General features: G+C 31.1%; 1 protein-coding gene across 12 annotated transcripts in view; it reads left to right on the plus strand.

Moving 5' to 3' along the window:
- TIA1 (TIA1 cytotoxic granule associated RNA binding protein) overlaps positions 1-20,851 on the plus strand; it is a 38,715-nt gene extending 17,864 nt beyond the window's left edge. Inside the window, exons 2-14 of one of the 12 annotated variants that reach the window (XM_074287182.1) lie at positions 1,073-1,169; positions 2,746-2,782; positions 4,945-5,043; positions 5,643-5,697; positions 5,869-5,901; positions 7,204-7,291; positions 10,214-10,289; positions 12,535-12,643; positions 13,669-13,764; positions 13,872-13,956; positions 17,219-17,342; positions 18,364-18,509; positions 19,638-20,851. In XM_074287182.1, coding sequence (XP_074143283.1) covers positions 2,759-2,782; positions 4,945-5,043; positions 5,643-5,697; positions 5,869-5,901; positions 7,204-7,291; positions 10,214-10,289; positions 12,535-12,643; positions 13,669-13,764; positions 13,872-13,956; positions 17,219-17,342; positions 18,364-18,509; positions 19,638-19,791 — 1,089 coding nt within the window. In that variant the 5' untranslated portion in view covers positions 1,073-1,169; positions 2,746-2,758 and the 3' untranslated portion in view covers positions 19,792-20,851. Of the gene's footprint in view, positions 1-1,072; positions 1,176-2,745; positions 2,783-4,944; positions 5,044-5,642; positions 5,698-5,868; positions 5,902-7,203; positions 7,292-9,668; positions 9,722-10,213; positions 10,290-12,534; positions 12,644-13,668; positions 13,765-13,871; positions 13,957-17,218; positions 17,343-18,363; positions 18,510-19,637 lie in introns of those variants that run through there. The other 11 variants (XM_074287183.1, XM_074287184.1, XM_074287174.1 and 8 more) reach the window with 11 other exon arrangements.
- Positions 20,852-22,066: the final 1,215 nt, after the last annotated feature.

The raw sequence follows: 22,066 nt of genomic DNA on the forward strand, positions 1-22,066 counted from the left end.
GAATTTAAAAAGAATATCTTGTGTTAAGTTTGTTACTATGATTGTGAATCTCATTTGAAGCAATAATTTAATTAAGGGAAAACCTTAATTTTCTAGGAAAATAAAATTGAACATTGTGAAATATCCAGAATGGTTAAAAGTGACACAGTTTTACTCAAGTACATGTTATTAAAATATTTTTCCTTTATTGAGGTGCAAACCATGTTCTGGGATGAATATATCTTAAAAATTGACCTAACTTTGGCACCAAATTCTTCCTTGTTTTTAGGTCAAGAAATTTTAGAAACAATGCTAAAGGATCATTTTTATTTTTAATTTTGATACCTTTTATTTTTACATGATCTTTGTTTTTAAATCCTTCCCTTCTCTACTCACTTATTAAAATACTCCTTGGCACAAGTAATATTTTAAAAAGTTCAATTAGCTCAGAAGTCAGCAGATAGTGACTGTAGATGCGGTGTTTCATACCTGGAGACTTTCAGTCCTGCAGAGAAATGAGGGGAGGTGCGGTTTTCATATCTCTCTTTTGGGAGGGGAGAGTCAAACTTGGTCATTATATTTAAAAAGTTCAGGTTTTGTTGTTCTTAATATTTAATTTACTTATAAGCTATCACTCACCCCTGATGCTCTTTGGTTAGTGTTCCATTGTTCTATAAAAAGAGTGCTCTTTTGCGATATTTAAAATTCTCAGCAGGCTTTAGAAAAGGCCTTCAACTAAATCTGGCCCTTGCTGTTAGCTTTCTCTGTCGGGTTTTGTTGTTTTTAATATTTAATTGCTTCAGTCATTGTTAATTTTGCTTTTTTGGTTCTACTTTATTCTTTATTCAGTTCATAAAGTCTTCCTATGTATTTCTGGGTTCTTCATATTCATATGCTGTAGTAATAGTTTCTATTCATGTACTCGTTTTCATTTAGTGATTCTGCTGGTCATCTATTTTGTTTCCAGTTTTTTGGTGCCACATTACTGTGCACCAGTAATATAATGATTTTTGGCATATTAGAGGCCTTTCTTTTTTGCTTTGACCTCCAAAGAAACACTTTCAAAGTTGATTTTTTTTTTCCCCCCTTATAGGTATGTAGGCAACCTTTCCCGAGATGTGACAGAAGCTCTAATTCTCCAACTCTTCAGCCAGATTGGACCATGCAAAAACTGCAAGATGATTATGGATGTAAGGGTATTTTACTTAGTTCTTCTTTTTAAGCTAATCTAGAAATTAATAATTCAGGGTTTTTCACTTAATGTTTAAGGGGGTGGGGGATGTGTATGCATAAATTTTACATGTATGTACACATGTTGAAATGAGTAGTTGAAGTTATAATCACTAAGCTCAACTTCATCTTTTAAAAAAATTTTTTTTTAATATATATATATATATATATACAAAAACGTTTTTGAGAGAAGTTTTCTATTTTTCTTGGAAAAAGAATACTGTAGCTAGGGACCTAAAAAGTTTTGATCATTAGGTATAAGTTTTTTGGTTATATTTGAAAAATCTTTAAATTAACATAGGGAATCTTGAAATGAAGTGTTAATTTGAAAATTGAAACCAAATAATAAAATTTCCTTCAATATTTTTTGAACTTGATGGCTTTTGTTTTTAGTTTATATGAGCCATTCCAGTTAGAACTTCTCTACTGCATTTTGAGACTCCTTTGTAACAAAGAAAAGTAGTTTAGCATAACATGTGCAACCACATTTATTAGTGTATGAAACATCTGTAGGCATTTTCCACCTCTGGACTAAAAGGAAAAATGTTTTCTCATCAAATCTGGAATCAAGATTGATCATTGCACTTTTACTTTGAATTCAGTTTTCCTTTAGCAGGCTGCAAATAATTTAAAAATGCATTTTAAAGTTTTAAAATTTAAACTTAGTTTTCATCTATTTTGCTTTTTTGATTTGACTTCCATATAAACCATAGTATATTCATATAACAATGAAATCATGCATCTACTTGGTATTAGGTTTTTTTAAATACACATTAAAAAGATTAAAATAATGTAAAATAAATTTCCATAGATTCTTTTTCTTACAGTTTAATTTTCTTTTCCCATTCTTGAAATTGTCTTAAGTCTCATTTCTCTTTTTAATTATCACCTTGAGAATTTAGTTTAATGGGTACTTAATTCACTTTGTTTTCATCTGTTTCCCTCCCTATATTCGTTATCCTCCCTCCCCCATTCCCTAACCTTTCTCCTGTTATTTTTTGCTTTTTAAAAATTGACTTTGGACTCCCAACATTAGTGCCCTATATCTTTTTCAGTATCTATAATATTATGTTTGTATATTCTAATCAAACTTTAAGATTGTTCTACTTTTTGGAAGCACTGTATTTACCTTAATTCTACTATGTATTTATGCTTTGGGGACATGGGTGGGGGAGGGAGGGAATCCAGGAATGGGAAAGTTAAAGGGAGATTAAAAAATATTTTTCCCTACTTTTTTCTTTCTTCCTCATTCTTCCCATTCCAGATTTTTGCCTTGAAGTTAGATGAACAAGAATTTTAGGCTTTTATGTGTGAAATGGACAAGGAAAGATTGCCCTTGATAAGCCCACCTCAATATAGCATTGTTATCTTTTGCTGGACTAATCTTTGAAGATTTTTATAAGTCATGTCTCTCCCCCCCCCCCCCCCCCTTCCTTTTCCCCTTTCCCCATCCCTAACCCTCAAAGCATGAATTCTCTGAGCATTTCTTGGGAGCAAAGGATTATATGAACATCCTTTCTTTGCTCTAATTTCCAGGTAGACTGCTCAAATGCCTTCTTGTGGTCCAGGCTTAGTAAGTCATATGAGCATTCATTTTCATTTGTATATTCTACTTGTAAGATAACTAGGTACTTTCTGGTTTTCCATTTTATTATATAATGTTGCATTTTTACCTTTATTGTACTACCTTGTATCATTCTGCTCCCTACCAACACAAGTAGAGTTTTTTTTTTTTAAAGATGTTTCATTAGTGCCTTTTGTTTTTACATTATAGTTATTTACAGATAACCTCTTTAAACCAAATTCTTTTGTAATAAAAGAAAAAAATTGACACAATTGACATTTAGTATTTCTTTACATGTCTACTAAAAGGAAAAAGATGCTTTCACATAAATTTTACTTGACCAAGAATGGTCATTATTGTTACTCTAGTGTTCAGCTTCATTTTAGTGTTCTTTTCATTAATATAATCACTATGCATATTAGTCTTTAGATCCAGTCTAATCCCTCCCATGTCCCTTCCTACTTTTTTTTTTTTTTTTTTTTTTAAGATAAAAAACAAAAAACAAAAACCAGCTGATAAGACCCGAGAAGGTTAAATGATTTTCTTACCAGAACCTGGACTTGAACTCGGGGTTCTTTCAAGTTCAATGCTCTTTCTACTACTGTTGGCAACTTTTGCCCTTATTTGATCTGTATCAGTACATATAGATTTTACCCATATTTCTCTGAATTTCTTATATTCATTGTTTCTTATGGTTCAGTAATATTACATATATGATAATTTGTTCAGTCATTTCCACCTGATGAGGTCCCACTTTGCTTTCAATTTTTCAGCTACCACAATGTATTTCCATGAATATTTTGCTATATGGTGTCTTTTTCTCTTAGTGTATATACTCAGTATTAGGGTCTCTGGGTACAAATATATGAATAGTTTAGTGGTTTTTCTTATTCTAAATTTATTCAAGAATGGTTAGACTAGTTTATCTAATTCCTCCAACTCCATAGTAGTGTGCTTATGTTTCCATGACCCCTACAACATTGACTATTTTTGAATTTTACTGTAATGAGATGTTAGACAATCCTCATTTTAAAAATTGTGCATTATTATAATTAGGAACCATTTCATAAAAAATGACTACCATAAGGTAGTTATAGTTTGAAATTCTTTTTTTTTTTTTCAATTCTTGTTCATATCTTTTGACCTCTTATCTATTGGAGAAATATTGTTAGAATTTTTACAAATATAAAAATATTTCACATTATACAATATTAAGGATATCTATTCTTGGCTTCTTTTTATGGCATAAAAACTATTAGTTCTTTTTATCATATTCCATTTTGTGTCAAAATTAGATTTCCTTAGTGAAATTTGTTCCAAGACTTATTTCTTTTGATTATTTTCTTTTTTTGTTTATATTGCTGATTAATATGACTGAATTTTTTTGGATATCTATAGCATTGTTTCACTTTAAATTTTAAATTCTTTAATTCCTCTAAATTGGGGAGAAAGGTATTAATTAGGAAATGGGTTTAAATTTTTTATAAAGGGATATAGAAAGAGAGCTCCCTTGGATTACAAAGCCAACTTTTGTATATTGTAGTATGTATAGATAAAATGTTGGGGGGAGGTATTATTTGTTTTTATAGTTTAAATAATACCTCTTTTAGTTAGTAATTAATGACTAAGAAACTTCAGTCATTCAGGATATAGACATGAACCAGAAAAACCTAGTAAAATCCTGTATTAGCAAATTAGATGTTAAAAAGTCCATTTACTCATGCCCATTTTATTCATGGGAAACTCCTTCATACTCTCATGTAGGGAGTTTTATATTTGTTTTAGGTAGTATCCTTCTAATAAGGTTGGTAACCTTGTTTCTTAGTATATAAGAAATTGAGATTGGGGAGGCACTTTGCTAAAAGTTTTGTCTGCTTCTGCATGTGACAGCTAGAGGACAAAAACAGTAAAGAAATCAAAAAGAAAGGAAAATTTGCATATATACCTCGAGGTTACCAAAAAAAAACCAAACCCCAATCTATTTAGTATATTCTGTCTTAAGACAGCATGCTATTAGAAAGGTATCCATATGAAAATAAATGTCTTTTAAGTTTTAAAAATTTACTTAGTGAATACAACTTTTTTATATAGTATATATTTTTAAAGCAGGTTTAAGGAACTGGGTAACATGGAACTTTAAGAAAATGTTTTTTCTGTGTTTTCTTCAACAGACAGCCGGAAATGATCCTTATTGTTTTGTGGAGTTTTATGAGCACCGTCATGCAGCTGCAGCATTAGCTGCTATGAATGGACGGAAGATAATGGGTAAGGTAAGCTGTCATGACTGAAGGGTGGAGTTGTTAAACAATATTAAGTGGATGAAACACTTCTAAAATAGCAAAAAAGGGTCAACTGAACTACAAAAGGTAAATTATTCCTTTTATCTTTTAATATTCAGGGAAGGGGTGGGATAAAACTACTATATTGTAGCCTTCCTTGGAGGAAGGAACTACATATCTTACTCATCTTTACATCCCCCATTGTGCCTTTTTGCACTTAGTAGATTTTTGGTTACTGTTTGTTGAATGAAGGAATTTTAATTAGATGTCGATGAAGCCTTATAGGAGAATTGGGTACTAAGGGGAGGTTGAAAGCAAGAAGAAAAAAGGCTCTCTGGCTAATACTTAAGGTAAGATTAATCTAGTAACGTGAACAGAGAGCAAAATGTAGGAAAGGATTTCTATTCACATTTTGTTTCTATATTATAGGTTAAAGGAAAAGCATTAATATGTTGACTGTAATCTAGTCAATCCTTTTATGTTCATCATAGACTTGTGCAATTTCCTTTTTTATACACATGATAAACTAAATTTTGAAACTATCCTTCAGATTTTTCCTAGATATAACTCTAGAAACTAATTTTTTGTAGGAAGTCAAAGTGAATTGGGCAACAACCCCCAGCAGTCAGAAGAAAGATACAAGCAGTAAGTGTATTTTATACGCTTTGATGAATTATTTTTATTGTACACATAGTTTTTTTATAAAGCATATAAGCATCATACATGTTTGCAGTAATGTTTTGATCTTTATCCTAAGATATGATTTAATATGTTTGTGTTAATAAATTTAAGAACAAATCTAATCTTTGTCATCAGGTAGTACCGTTGTCAGCACACTGCGTTCACAAGGTAATTGTATCTTCTTAAACATAAAATGAAATATCTCTGAAGGGTATTCACTAACCATCTGAAGCTTTTTTGTTTTTTTGGTTTTTTATGGGGGAGGAGGGAAGGGCTGTATTTGAATTGTCTGGCAATATTTCCCCCTTCTTCCCAGCATTGACAGAATCTGACCTGTAGTAGACTGTTTTAGTCCGGTACTATTTCAGATATTCAGAATCCCCTAGGGTAGTAGCTGATGCTTTAGAAGTTATTTATCCAACTAAAGAAGGGGCAAGATATTTTCCTTCCTTGAGATCATCCTTGATGTGTGCTATTTTTTACCCAGATCTTCAGAGTGCTTGAGTTGCTTCTAAAAACTGGGTTTCCCAAATGGCAACCCAGTGTGTTGCTTAAGGCCAGCCAATGGGGATAGTTTAAAAAAAAAAAAAAAGTTCATTTAAACTTGTAACATACGTGTCCATTTCTAGAGTGTTGATCAAACTCTTATGTACATGTGTGGTGTTATTTTTTTTTGTTTTTTGTTTTTTGTTTTTTAATAAGAATGTATTTTTAATTAAATTATCTTCAGCTGTGGGAATCTTTATTTCTCTCCAGTGTACTCTTTAAAGACTCTGACATAAAGTTGAAGGGATTACTGTTTTCATTCTGTTGCCTTCAGTCTTAGTTCACTTGCACATGGATTCACATAAACTGAATGGTGTAATGGCTGGGCAACCAAAACTGTTGGCTTTTGAGAAAACTGTCAAATACTATAACAGCAAACTGTTGCAATGCAAGGTATTTCTTTGATTGTTCTTCACAAACTGTGGTTAAACCAAGTGTTATTGTGTAGCTAGGTTTTGGTATCTTATCTTACCTGAAACATTCTTTTCTATTTTTTATGATACCACTATTTTATTTTAATTTATAAAACATCATATATATATAGTGGTTAAGTGAATTAATGTAAATAATTAACACTACCATGATAACTGTCATTTGATATTTTTTTTTTTTTTGCAGAATTTAAACGAACTATATAGTATTTTGTGTTCTAGAATAGGGCCTGGATATGACTATAAAATATGTTCAACTTAAGTACATTATAACTTTTTAAATAAAAACAGGTCCTTGCTATAGTGTCAATGAGCAATTATTTTAAGATTATGATAGGATTTATTTACTTAGATATAGAGCTGTGTTTTACTTTTAATTGTCTGGAAATTATTTTATATAAGCAATATATTAAATTTGCTTTAAAATTTATTTTTCAAACTTTAAAATTTTATTTTTCTTTTTACCCCACCCCTTTTCCTTCCCCCTTATAAGATCATTTCCATGTCTTTGTTGGTGATCTCAGTCCAGAAATTACAACTGAAGATATAAAAGCGGCTTTTGCACCATTTGGAAGAATATCGTAAGTAACAGATGGCAACTTAAATTTCTTTTACTTAGACACAAGCTTACATAAATTGAAAATGAGCCTTGATTTTTAGATTTAAATTGCAACTAATTAGTGCAAAAATATTAACATACAACTTCTAGTAGCCGTATTATATTTATAGTATATAAATCTTTGATCTTCAGTTATAAATTCTTAGACAGTATCTTTAAAAAAAATTTTTTCTTTTAAAGAAATTTGTTGGCCATGTTACATTTCAGTTTTAACTGCTTTAAGTTGAGATTAGGTATCTTGTTTGGTATATGTATTAAATTTGTTTAGATCCAGGTGAAGGTTTTATTTTGGCATGCATTTTATGTGAAATAGTTATAAAAACAATTAGTGAGTTTGTTTAGGAAAAGTTTTAGTTACAAAACTGTTATAAAAGTATATTACTGTTTTGTTAATCCTTCAAATGCTTGCATTTTGTTATTGATTACAGCTTTACTTTACAAAAATAGTCAATCTAGGTAGCAGTTAAAATAGTATTTCAGTATTTTGTAGAGCATTTTATTATAGTGCATTTGCATAGTTTGTGAGTTTTACCAAAATGATAATTTATTTAAGAGCTTTTTTTTTTTTTTTAAAGTTCCAAGTATGATTTTTCTTGATGGGGAATACTCTTAATGATGAGAAATTGAAAATTATTAGAAGTAATTGGTCCTTTAAAGTGTTGAGTGAACAAATCTGACCCACTGCATATTTCTTAATTGGCCCTTGGTTCACGAATTAAGAATGTTTTTCTACTATTGAGGGAATAAGAAGCTAGGTTTAAAAGACAGCTAGGAGATTAAAACTATTTGCTGAAAATCAGAGGTGAAATAAGGACCTATATTAATTTCAGCATATTTTTAAATTGCTTTAAAATTACAAATCAAAAAATAATTCTTTTAAAGCAAATTTTTGTATTGCCAAGTTTGTTCTTTGATTATTTGAAAACTGGTTAGGAAAGTAAAGCCAAATTTGAATTCCTTGTGTTTTTCTGAAATCTGTTTTAGGGTTTGGACATAATAATGGGACCAACTATGATTTGCAATGAGTCTTTACTTTTCTTCCTTCTGATACTTTGCACATTTTTCTACTCATTTGTCCCTTATATTCAATAAGGTGAATGCACCTTATTTTTTTCATTCCTTTTTAGTTATTCAGGTAAAAATATAGGTAGAAAAAGAAATGAAAGCTTTCTTCTTGTTGTACTTTTTGTATCTTATTACAAATTACCAGGAGTGTAGAATAACACATTAAATATAAATTTTAATTTAGTCTCATTCAGAACTTTCAACCTTGTTAGCACATAAAAAAGCTAATATTAACAAGCTTTCCATTGATTTTTTTAATTGAAAATATAATGCTTAGGGGTTTTTTTTTGTGTGTGTATAAATGATTTTTCTTAAATTAAAATTTATATAAAAAGTGCTAGAGTGAATCTGACAGCTACTTTTTTTTTTTTTTTTTTTTTTTTTTTTGCACTGTGCAGTATACAGATTTTCTAAATTTAGAAAACATTTTTTAGACAGTTGGTAGCATATTGCCTGCTCCTCCACCTCCTTTACTGAAAATAAAAATGTTCCTTTTTTTTCCTTTGTTAGATTCATTCCTTTTTGAGTGTAGGAATAAGTTTAAATTAGAAAATCAGACAAAGCATAACTTTGTTATAATATTTAGTCAAATTACAAAATTGAGTGCATGTGCACAGAAATGTAAGATTAAAAGGATTTTTAAATACTAAAAAGTGACTGACAGTAGTTTTCCATTTTGATCCCCTTTTTTGTCAGTTCATTGTCTCTAAAATTGGCACACTCATTAATTGGAGTGATAGATAATTAGATCCTTTTAGCATCATGGTATATGCATGGCTTTCTGATATGTGTTTTTGTAATGCGAATAGCCTGTTTTGATGGTGTGTCATGAGAAAACAAACATTTTAGCATACCTGGCTAACTTAAAACAGATTGTCTGAGAAATAAAATTTCATTCCAGTTTTTTGAGGTAATGGAGTTTTAGCTATCATAGCTGGGTTTTTACTCAATCTCAAATAATAGGGCTCTGGTTATTTTGCAGAGTATCTCTGAAGAATGTGGACAGAATTGCCCTGGCTAACTACAAGCTACGGTTCACAATGGATAAATGTTGGAGTTCTTATTTATTTTCTGAATTTTATAAAATTTGTTTTTATGTCTCATAGTTTCCAATCAGTCCTGTATGATTACTGTTTTAAAATGCAGTTTAAAATCTTAGTATAAAATTTTAGTGTGTAATTTAAACTGAAGTGTTTTTAGTGTTTATTTTTCTTCAATAATGCAACCATTTCTGAAAATGTCAATTTCTCAAAATTTACAGCTGCCCACAGTCCAAAAAGGGGGTAACGAATTGACCTGAGAAAATTGAATTCAGTTAACAGGCGACGTATGCCTTTTTAATTCCTATTTTTTCCATTTTTTCTATTTTAACTTTTTTTTACTGAGTAGTAGGTAGATTGTGTTGGTAAATAGCAAGTTATAAATTTGCATGGTTAAAGAAAGCCATTCATCTGATGTGCTAGTGAGCTATAAGTGGCTTATTTAATGTGAATAGCTGCTTTGACCATGCCTAGTGCTTAACATAATGTAAAAGTATTTTGAACTACTGGGAATCAACTTCTGTAAAATATTTGTATATATTTGAGAAGTTAATGATTTGCATGTTTTATACAATTTGTTTAATTTATTGCTACATGAGAAAACATTAAATTTTATAGTAGAAAAAGCAAAACTTGCTTTTGACTATTTTGCTGGTGTGTTAAAAAGGGTCACTTTAATGATGAAACATGAAAATAAATTGTGCGTGAAACTCACACTTTTCTTTTTGTAAGAAAAGTTTGATTGGCAAAACTGAAATTCTAATTGCTTCTGATTTTAGAGATGCTCGAGTTGTGAAAGACATGGCAACAGGAAAGTCAAAAGGATATGGTTTTGTTTCCTTCTTCAACAAATGGGTAAGTTCTAATCAAGCTCAGAGTCCAGTCTAGCAATTGATAACCTTAAAAGTTAGGAAGACCTGCGTTCAAAGCTCTGCTTCTGACTTAATGACTTTGTACATCCCAAGCTTATCATCTAAAAGTATAGATGTTACAGAGGAGTTGCATATTTGTATCATTGGAAGAGAATTTATTCATTGTGAATTTTTTGTTGAAATTAGACATTCCTCTTTTCTATAGTACCTGTCCTTCCTTTCTTACTTTTACCTTATGATCATTTTAAATTAATTAACTTAGGGTAGAGTGCCTTAATCTATTTATTTATCCAAGAAATATATTTTAAATGCGTACTCTGTACAAGGCACACACATCCAAAAAAAAAAAAAAATTATGAGACAAACTCGGGAAACTAAATTATCCCAGATAAAGTTTATATATCTTTATCATGGCTTTTTAATTTGTTCATTCTTGTACTTGATTACCATAAGTTGTTGAAAAAGTACTAGTAAATTTTGGCTCAAAGTAAGTTGTATTTCTCTATTTGGCAACTTTATATCATTCATTTCAACATATGATTTGTGTGTATACACATACACATTCACAAACAATATATATATATAAAATTTTTACTTGTAATATATACACATTTGATTTGGTTATCCTTTTATAGCTTTGCTTTTTCTTTGTTTTTCCAATAGTGAGGGTTTTTTTTGTTTTTTTTGTTTGTTCGTTTTTTTGAGGGATATCATGAGATTTTGGGAGAGCAGAGAAGAAAAAGCATATGTTAATTCTGCTGATTTAGCATGTAGATAAGGACATTCACTTAGGAAATAATAAGCCATTTCCTTTTAATAACTCCTTGAAGATTAAATCTTTGTTATCTTATTCTGGGATTTTGTTGCATTTATAAAAGGTTGCCCTAAGCATATTTCTCAGCAGCTCCATGAAGTAGGTTGTACAAATATTCTTATCCTCATTTAATAGCAAAGAAAACTTGAGTAGTTTATAATCAAGGAAGTTGAGTAAGTTTATAATCACACAACTAATAAATTTCTTTTTTTAAAAAAATATATATTATTAGTTTTATAATTATAACATTTTTTTGACAGTACATATGCATAGCTAACTTTTTTTTTTTATAACATTATCCCTTGTATTCCGAATTTTTCACCTCCTTCCCTCCACCCCCTCCCCTAGATGGCAGGCATTCCCATACATATTAAATATCTTATAGTATATCCTAGGGTACAGTATATATGTGTAGAACCGGATTTTGTTGTTGTTGTTGTTGTTGCAAAGGAAGAATTGTATTCAGAAGGTAAAAATAATCTGGGAAGAAAAACAAAAAAAAAAATGCTCACAGTTTACATTCATTTCCCAGTGTTCCTTTTCTGGGTGTAGCCGATTCTGTCCATCATTGATCAGTTGGAATTGGATTAGCTCTTTTCTATACAACTAATAAATTTCAAGAGACAGATTCCATCTCAAGATACTTGAGTGCTTTTCCCATTTTTAGCATGTTATTTATACAGTAATGTCTTATTTCTGTTTCTTTGTTATAGAATACTTTATTATTTTTAATGGAAACATTTTTTAAAGTTACTGGATATTTCTTTGATTTTTATACTAAGTTAAACTTTTTCTTGTTGACAACATGTCATGACGAATATGGTGATGCTCTTAGTGGCTATTCATGTTTAGAACTGTATGCTGCTGAACCATACTCTAGTTCTTGTGTCTGGCTAATTATATCCTCTGCCTTGTTTTCATGTCTTGCCACATATTAGGGAGGTATCTGTTAGGGAGCTAGAGAAATGGTTTTCTGTAATAGTCGAATATTAAGCTTATTATTTTAAGTCATTCTGAATGGGGAACTTGGATTTTTTTAGTACATGGAAGTCTAGTTTGGTCACAGAGTCTTTTTAACTGCAGTCTATGAAATAGATTTCATATGTTTATGGTTGTCAGAAATGTGATTTATATTTGTCCTAAGGAACTTCTCAGGGTTCTTATAAAAGTGATTTGTAAAATATAGAGTACTATGTATGTGTATTATTATTAGGGCTTTAATTAAAGTATCCATAGTCAAAGACCCTACATGAATTAATTAATTTCATTTTTATTTTCCTTTGAATATTTCTTGCAGTAATTTTTCTTTATAATTCTATTAGTTGGTTTTGGGTAGACCTGGTTCTGCATACTGATTGAATGTTATGTAAGATCAACTGAACATTTTTGTCTTTTATATTTTTATGGTGAATAGGATGCAGAGAATGCCATACAGCAGATGGGTGGACAGTGGCTTGGAGGAAGACAAATCAGAACTAATTGGGCAACACGAAAACCTCCAGCTCCAAAGAGTACTTATGAATGTAAGTGTGTTAGAAATAGGAAAAAGAAATGTAGCATCTTTTTTTTCTTTTAAAATAGAAAAAAATAGTAGGTTTTGAATACTAGCCTTGAAGATTTAACAGCTGCACTAGAAAAGTGAATCAAAGCTAGTTTTTTTTTTTTTTTTTAATAGTTTTTATTTACCAGATTATATGCATGGGTAATTTTATTATTTTTTTCTTTTTCTTTTTCTTTTTCTTTCTTTTTTTTTTTCCTGAGGCTGGGGTTAAGTGACTTGCCCAGGGTCACACAGCTAGGAAGTGTTAAGTGTCTGAGACCAGATTTGAACTCGGGTCCTCCTGAATTCAAGGCTGGTGCTCTATCCACTGAGCCACCTAGCTGCCTGTATGCATGGGTAATTTTACAACATTGACAATTGTCAAACCTTTTGTTCTAATTTTTCCCCCCTCCCCATGGCAGGTTGACCAATACATGTTAAATATGTTAGAGTATAAATTAAGTACAATATATGTATACTTGTCCAAACAGTTGTTTTGCTGTACAAAAAAGAATTGGACTTTGAAATAGTGTACAATTAGCCTGTGAAGGAAATCCAAAATGCAGGTGGACAAAATTAGAGAGATTGGGAATTCTAGTAGTGGTTCATAATTATCTCCTAGAGTTCTTTTGCTGGTTGTAGCTGGTTCAGTTCATTACTGCTCTATTGGAACTGATTTGGTTCATCTCATTGTTGAAAATGCCCACATCCATCAGAATTGATCATCATATAGTATTGTTGTTGAAGTAAACTATCTTAATTTAATTTAAGAAGATATATTTCTCTTCCCCTTCCTCCCCAAATAATGGAGGGAAAATACTGAATTTTGGTAATAATTTTGAATTTGTCAGGGATGTGTATTATTGAAAGTAGAATTAATGTATTGCTCATGTTATGTGAATTGAGTTAAAAATTAAAGCTGTTTTCTTAGCATTTTATGGTAATGTTTATGAAATTTAATATCATAACTTTCTTTTTTCCTTCCCCTTCCACTCTTCTCTGCCTTAGCAAATACCAAACAACTGTCTTATGATGATGTGGTAAATCAGTCCAGTCCAAGTAATTGCACTGTTTACTGTGGGGGTGTTACTTCAGGCCTAACAGGTATATTATCTAACATGTTTGATATTCATGTTTTTTTTATTCATTTTGAAAACCAAAGAGGTAAAGTGTAGGATATTTGTAACCCAGATCTCATTTTTGAATTATAGAACAATTAATGCGCCAGACTTTTTCACCATTTGGACAGATAATGGAGATTCGAGTCTTCCCAGACAAAGGATACTCATTTGTACGGTATGATGTTTTTTTTATTTTTATTTTTGGATACTCTTTCTTTTTTACTTTCTCACATAGGTTTTCTATGAATTTCAATATAGGCTCAACATTTAAAAAGCATTTTATCTAGTCAGCCAGGAAAGTTAACTTTTTAGTTGTTCTTTGAAAAGGACTTAAGATCATTTAGCCTCAACTATTTCATCTGTACAAATTATTTAAAAACTGTTTAATTCAAAGAAAGGGAGAAAGCCAAGTCATATATAAGCCAGATATGTTGGTGGGTAAGATTATGTTGTAAATTTATAGAATTTTACAGGAAAGAGAGAGATAGAAAGATTAACCTAGAAATGTCATTTTAGAGATAAATAATGGTCCAGACGAGTATAAGAATTTATTCAGGGACACATCTCACTAGGAATCAAACCTTAGATGTAATGACACTGAAGTCTAATCTCTTTATAGTAACCAATCTCTTTTCTATCTTGTAAAGCAGGAATTTTTTATGAAAAGTACTACCCAGTAAACTCAAAGTATCAAAGAAATTTAAAAAACTTTTAGTAGTTAATTTTCCCCCAGTTATATCTGCAAAACAATTTTTTATATTTGTTTTTAAACCTTTAAATTTTGAATTCTTCAGATGTACGTTATTTCCATGTTGTGAAAGAAAACATAGGAACTCCCCCATCCCTCCCAAAATAAATAAAAACAAAAACAAACTCTTTAAGAAAATAAAGTGGGGGAAAAGTATGTTTCATTCTGTATTCAGACACAATTAGTTCTTTCTGGGTATGGGTAGCATTTAAGAAAATTCTTTTTTAATAGAAAAAGAATAAAGGAAATCTTCTTTTTTTTTTTTCCCCCCTAAAACTCAGGAGTAGGTGATTGGAAGGTTTATCCAATTAGTGTGAATGGTAGTATATGAGGACTACGTGGGGAAAGATTTTGGGGCCCATAATATGTGGCAATATAATTTTATCCTTGACGGAATATCCCCACGTCAAGCCAAGAGAGCTATTTATAAGTCACTCTGACAAAAATCAGGTACTTTACAAAATTCTTTTGGCAATACCAGACATGAAATTTTACCTAAGAAAAAAATTTCATTCATATTTTTAGCATGAGGGGAAAAGTAATTTTGCTTTGTATGTAATATGACAAAATGGATCCACAAATGGTCTAAGAATTTGGCTTCATATACACAGTTTCACATCATTTCTGTATTATTTTTATAGTTAACTTAGAGTTAGTAAAAAATGTCAACATTAACAAAATTGTGTACTTGTTTGGATTTGCCAGTGGAGTTCATTATATTAACATGCTTAATGGTCTCTTCTCAGTGCATATCCTTATTGACATTTCTGAAGCCTTTGTTATTGTTGATCCTCTCTGCCTCCTTGATAGTTTTTGGGGTTTTTGTTAAAACTTTCTCTTTTTTCTGTTTGCAGCCTTCTGATTGTTTTTTCTTGGTTTACTTTGTTTGCTAAATATTCACACCATGCTCATAACTGAAGGTTTTTAGGCCTTTTTTCTTTCTTCTCTCCCTAGGTGACCTTATTAGTTCTTATGAGTTCACTTAGTTTTATTTTAGATGGTTCCCACATCTGTATTCCAGCCTTGTCTCTTTTTTCAAGCTCCAGTCTGGTAACTGTCTATTGGACTGTCCAAACTGAATATTCCAGAAGTGGGTCAAATTCACTATTTTCTAAAGAGAATTCATTATATTCATTATTATCCTCCTCTCTTATTCCCTTATCCTCATTATTTTCCTTTCTAATCCCTACCTCCTCCCCAACCCCATCCCCAATTTGTAGTCTAGTCACTTTTTTGACAGTCTTAGTAATTTTCAAATTTTCATTCTATCATATATAGCCCCTTGGTTTCCAAATCTTGGTGCTTCTATCTTCAGAGTATATTTTATATCACAGTATATACAAAATATAATTTGTAAAATATATTTCTATTTTGTATATTTGTAGATATTCCCCTTCACTTTAGTCCATCCTTCATATAGATTCTGTCATCTCTACTGCTCAGTAAACTCTTTTTTTTTTACCTCTTTTTATCTTCTTGCCACTTTTCTGGCTCCTCTGCTCTCTCTTCCTTACTCCTTCCTCTTAAAGTCCTGAAATTTTTAGGAGAACTTTTCTAGTCCTCTCACTGCTAATGTATCCCCTTTAAGTTTAGCTTGTATCTAATTTGTCTGAGTCTTATATATTTTTGTGTATGTACTTGTCTTCCTTGTTAGGGTGTAAGTGGCTCTTGAGGGCAGACTTTTTTTCATATAAGATTATAGCCTTGCTACACATTTTGAATGATAATAGAGAGGTGAATGAAATAATAATACAGAAATTTACTACTGACTGACCTAGTAAAAAGTACCGGGTCCTTGGAGTTAAAATTACAAGGCTTCTGTTGTTAGCTTTTATTTAATCTTACTACTTTGGGATTAATTGCTTATTTTTCTGTAGTGTATTCAGTTATAATGATAGCCTTTAAAGGGTACTTTAAGCATTTTCATCTTTCATATATTTAATAATTATATTCATATATTTTGAGCAAAGAAAATTTGTATATGTGGTTTCACAATTATTTTTGAGATTTTCTAGGCCATTAGTATAGTTTGGAAATGAATAGCCTAGCCATAGAGATGCTTTAAATAAATTTTTAATCTTGGGTTAGGAAAAATTTGTTGAGAATGGTGTTCTTATTCATTCAGAAATAACTCACTCTCTTGTTTTTTATAGTAAAGTAAGGTTAGGCTATGATCATGAGGTTAAAAATCGGTTTTTAAAAAGGTGTGAAAAACTTTTGACCAGAGGTGATCAGGAAGAGCAAGTCACATTCTTTGGGCTTCCATTTCTTTAGAATTAGGATTCCTTTAAATATAAATATATACTATAATGTCAACCCCTACTGTTTTAGGGTCATGTCATTTCTTGATTTTGTTGGTATAGGCTTAAATACCTACTTGAGAATGTTCATCACATTTGTCAATGCTAAACAATTTTTCATGCCTACTTTTTCCTGTTTCCCACTTCAGAAAGGCCAAAAGAACTCAGTCCTTTGACAAATGAAGATCACTTTATAGAGCAGATGCTTTCTAAAATCTCTTCCAACTTTGAATCCTATGTTTATAAATATGAGATCACTTTAAAAGATCAATAAAGAAACCTTTTTTGGGAAGGTGGGGACAAATTGGCAGGCTGATTTTTTTTTTTTTTTTTTTAAGATTTTTGCAATAGAATGTGTAACAAGTTATTTAAAATCTTGTATTTAATAGGTTCAATTCCCATGAGAGTGCTGCACATGCAATTGTTTCAGTTAATGGTACTACAATTGAAGGACATGTTGTGAAATGCTATTGGGGCAAAGAAACTCTTGATATGCTAAATCCAGTTCAACAGGTAAGAGAGTTCTTGATATTAGTGTTTGATTTCTGGGCTTCATAAGGGTTACTTTAGAATAAATACTTGTTATTAAATCCTTGTTAATAGGCTTCTAGCTAAAATTATAGTGTATAAGGGCTGTTCCTACATGTATTATAGTTCCAGAGTGGTGTTTCATGGATTGCAGTGGTGACATGGTGAATGTGACCTCCTCAATTGACTCATGCTCACACAGTGGATTTAAAAATGCTCCGACAAACATAACAGGGTATTAAATCTTTTTTTAATACTTGATAGATTTATTCACATACTGTGCAGATAACTCACAAGCATGCTTGGGTCAATTTAAACAAAAATTGTTAATATATATTTATTAGGGCCTTAAAGTTGTCCTCCAGATTGCTGTTCATTATTCTTCTGTGCAACTAGTGGTTTAAACTTTGCACCATAGCACTCTCCTCTGAAGAGAAGCTATAGATGGAGCACATTATAAGTAGGAGCTGGAATGTCCAGGATTGTGCAAGTATGCAAACCCAAATATAAATATATTTTCTAATTATACATTATTTGCTTTTTGAAAAGTCAGTTGAGTATTTGTTAAATTCCTACTGAGCACTTTTATGTACTAAGAATTCACAGTAGGATTCCTTTAAATACCATGCTCCCTTCAGCACATTTAAAATATAATTGAATTTATAGCCCTTTGAGAATAAGTCATAAAACATTCTGCCTGTAATTTTTAAATCAGTCATCTCTGCTTTTTTTTACTATCTCCCTATACACACACTCAGATACATTTCATTATCAGTACAGTTTATACTACTACATTTCAAAGAGTCTGCAATTAGAACACCAAGCAGAAATACAGTAGTACAACTTCACTTTATTAAGAACCACTTGCCAAATTCTAGTTTGTTCTCAGTGTGATAATGGCCCTTATGTATTGTGACTAAACATAGCGGATAGTTGTGTTCAGGCTGTTTCTGTTTTGGCAACTTCATATAATACTAACTTGAGTTGTTATAATTTTATTTAAAAGCAGAATCAAATTGGATATCCACAGGCTTATGGTCAGTGGGGCCAGTGGTATGGAAATGCCCAACAAATTGGCCAGTACATGCCTAATGGTTGGCAAGTACCTGCATATGGAATGTATGGACAAGCATGGAATCAACAGGGATTTAAGTAAGTATATTTTCTATTTTAGTGTTGCTTGAGTAGGAGTTAATTTAGGGAGAAAATGTTCAACATTTAGTGGACATTATGCTGCTTATGCTTAAAGCATGGCTACCTTGTAAAAATTACTGTTTTTTTTAAGTTCTTAAAATTTTATCTTGAAATGTTTGCTTTTGGAATTTTTTTTATAAACACTGCCTTTATGAATACCTTGTTTTATTGGTTTTGATAATTCCTAGTCATGAAATAGAACTTTTTGTAGCAGAGAAAAACATTTAATAAGCCATAGTCTTCTTTTCCTTTGGTCACATAGTAATCATTCTGGATGCCCTTGCTTCATTGACAGGTATATTTGTAAGTGTTTCCCTCTAACAAAAAGATGTTCTGGATTCTAGATATAAGAAACCACTTCTGTAGAATGTTTATTTTGGGGAGGATGGTTATGTGTTTGTATGGGGGTAAAGACTCAAATTTTTTTCTTTATTCTGTATGTGTGCAACATAAATCCCTTCATGGGTTTTTTTCTTTCTGTTTATTGTGAGATTAGATTTTCTTGTTCAGCACATTTATTGAAAGAAAATACTTGAATTTGTAAAAAGAATGCTTTGTTGCCATTTTTTCCTATAAGAAAAAAGAATTCTAGTTTTACATGCGTAAAAAATGATTGTTTTTGTTTTGGTAAGGAACATAAAGAGCATTTTGTCATATCTGACCATGTTGTCAATAATATTTTTTTCAGCAAGTTGAATGTTTTTTCTTTTGCTTGGTGTACAAATGGTAATCTGAGATAAGCAGCTTTTTGCTTGTTTTTTGAATCTTGTGGTAAAATGTTTAATTATATTGTTACGTTTAGCACCTATTCAGAATAAGCTATCTTATGGTAAAATAATTCCAAATTAAGACTGTCATATCATTCATTATCTAAATTGAGTTGGAATATTTGCTCTTTAAAAAAACCAAAACTCCAAAACTTCCTTTTGTTTTCATACATTTTTAATAGTTTTTTTGCATACTCCCATTTTTTAAAGAGCATATGATAACATGTTTTCAATTTTTTCGTGTAATGTATTCTTTGGCACTAAATCATCTTTTTAATTAAGTGGCTTTTCTTCCTTTCCCTCCCCATTCTCTAACCAGTCAGACACCTCCTCCTCCACCACCACCACCACCACCACAGACTTCTGCACCATGGATGGGTGCAAATTATGGAGTACAGCCACCTCAAGGGCAGAATGGAAGCATGTTGCCCAATCAAACTGGATATCGCGTGGCAGGTTATGAGACTCAATGAAAAAGGACTACGGAATCTTAACACCAGTGGCTTGAGGCTACAAGGAGTGTAGTAAAGCCTTTGTTTACTTAAAGATTTATCAAATCAGTCAGTGCAAATGTCAGATACAATGTATTTATTTAAAAGAAATTCATTTTTTAATCATGAAATTACTTGTCATCCGCATTGTTTTAATAAGAAACAAGATGCTGGATGTCTGCCAATTTTTGCCTTCATTACTGTTTTTGATAATGTTTCTCAGATCCTTGTTTGAAACACAATAAATGCAGGGATTGCTGCCACTTTTTAAAATTAAGAGGCAGAAAATTGCACAATGTCGAACTTTTTTCCACTGAAGTAGTGTGCAGTTCTAGTTTGCATTCCTAATATGATTTAAAAATGTGTAATATAAAAAAAAAATGTACAAAAAGCCAAAACTGTGCAGAGTCTGAAAGTTCTTTGAAATCTTCAACTTGTGCACAATTCTGTGTTTTAGAAGAACAGGCATTGTCTCAGCTGTCCATCTCCACTTTTGTCCTGTCTGTCCAGGGTTTTTAAATATAAATTATTAGTTTACATCATTTTGTATCAACATTTTTTCACAAAATTTTGTCTTGCCTTATTAAAGTTCTGTAAATTATAGTTAAATGGGGAAAATGATGTTCAACCTTTTAAAAATTGCAAAACTTTCTCAGATGGCTCGATAATTGCATTCATTTTGTGTTTTATATGAGAAGGTGCCTAGAGAATTCCCTGTTAGATTTGTTTTAAAGGATTTTTATCTTCTGTGATAAACTTTGCTGTGTACCAGGAAATATATATATATAAAACCATACTAAAGACAATTACCGAAATGTGATAAATTTCTATGAAACTCCCCCTTCATTTCATCTGTCAACTTTTACATTTACATGTATTATTTCACTATCATGTAAAATATTTTAGCAAATTAATATTTTGCACAGTTAGCAAACTTTGTCATTTCCTTATTTAAAGGTATGATACAGAGTTGACATGAGATTTATATTTTATGTTTGCATGTCAGTATCAAATATACACTTTGGTAGTCTTTGAATACAAAGTCATCTGCTCTTATTTTTCAAAAATTAAGACACAATTGTAAGTAAAAAAAGGAAAAGCTATTAATTTACTGTTTTCTAGTTATTAGATTTACTCAAGTAGAGTAAGTCACTTAATTTTAATATGTACAACTATAGCTGTGAAACTATAAAATATCCTTTATTCAGGCATGGAGTATGTGGAGTGCTCCAAAATTTGCCTGAAGGACCAGCTGGGCAAAGCATTTTTTTAAAAAAATGTTCAGAGGCCAAAAACCCCAAAAAAAGAAAAAAAGAGAAAGAAAAAAAAAAAACCAACCTTATGATATCCTACCTCCTTAACCAGCCTTCAAAGAGGAGAGTCCTCAGTGTAATTTATGATCCTTTTGGTACCTGCTTTTGTGGAGTTCCCAACTCTAACTCACTCTGTATTAGTGTCTCTTTGGGATACCTCCACATATTCAGGGGGTTTTATCTTTGATGGCTTCATTTTAGTTTTTAAAGTTTCTTTTTAGAACATTTCAAAGTCTTATGTAAGTCATGAGGGAATTTTATTTTATTTTATTTTTTGCTTATATTTTAAAATGAAGGTCAAACTTGGTCTATTCAAATCTCTTCTTCCTTGCTTCACACTAGGAAATATGTGAGGTAGTCTGATTCCCAGTATACACATAAGATATGTGTGTGTGTTAACATACACATGTATACGTATATATGTATATGTATAGTTGGGGGTATCTTTTTGTAAAGACCTTCAAAACTCCTAACGCCTTAGGGACAAGAAAGGCCTAAGGAATTTTAGTTTCTGGCCTATATCTCCAGGTAAGAGCAAATGACTCTTAAGCTGGTCTCTAAGCCAATAAGTTGTAAAACTGGGGGCCAGAAAAGAACGTTCATAAGTGTTTAATTCTCTGGAGATCAATTCTATGCAGCTGTACTAAAAATGTTTCATTGAGTCACTGTGTGTGTTTTTTCAAGTGTTGGTACTTAAGAGTTTGCTTTATGGAAGATGCGTAAATTTTTTTAAAAATGGAAACTTTATTTCCATGTTTAACTTTTGCAGATCAGGGCATGCAACCCAAAACAAAATGAAAATGAAATACTCTAAAAAATAAAATCAGGAAACTAATTTTAGATTCCTTGACTTATTTAGACATTCATTGTACCATTCCAGATTTTAACAAAAATAGCTTTTACTTCCTGCATATCAAGAACTGCAGGTTGAATTAATTAGATTG

The sequence above is a fragment of the Sminthopsis crassicaudata genome, chromosome 2, assembly GCF_048593235.1.
Source record: "Sminthopsis crassicaudata isolate SCR6 chromosome 2, ASM4859323v1, whole genome shotgun sequence".
NCBI lineage: Eukaryota > Metazoa > Chordata > Mammalia > Dasyuromorphia > Dasyuridae > Sminthopsis > Sminthopsis crassicaudata.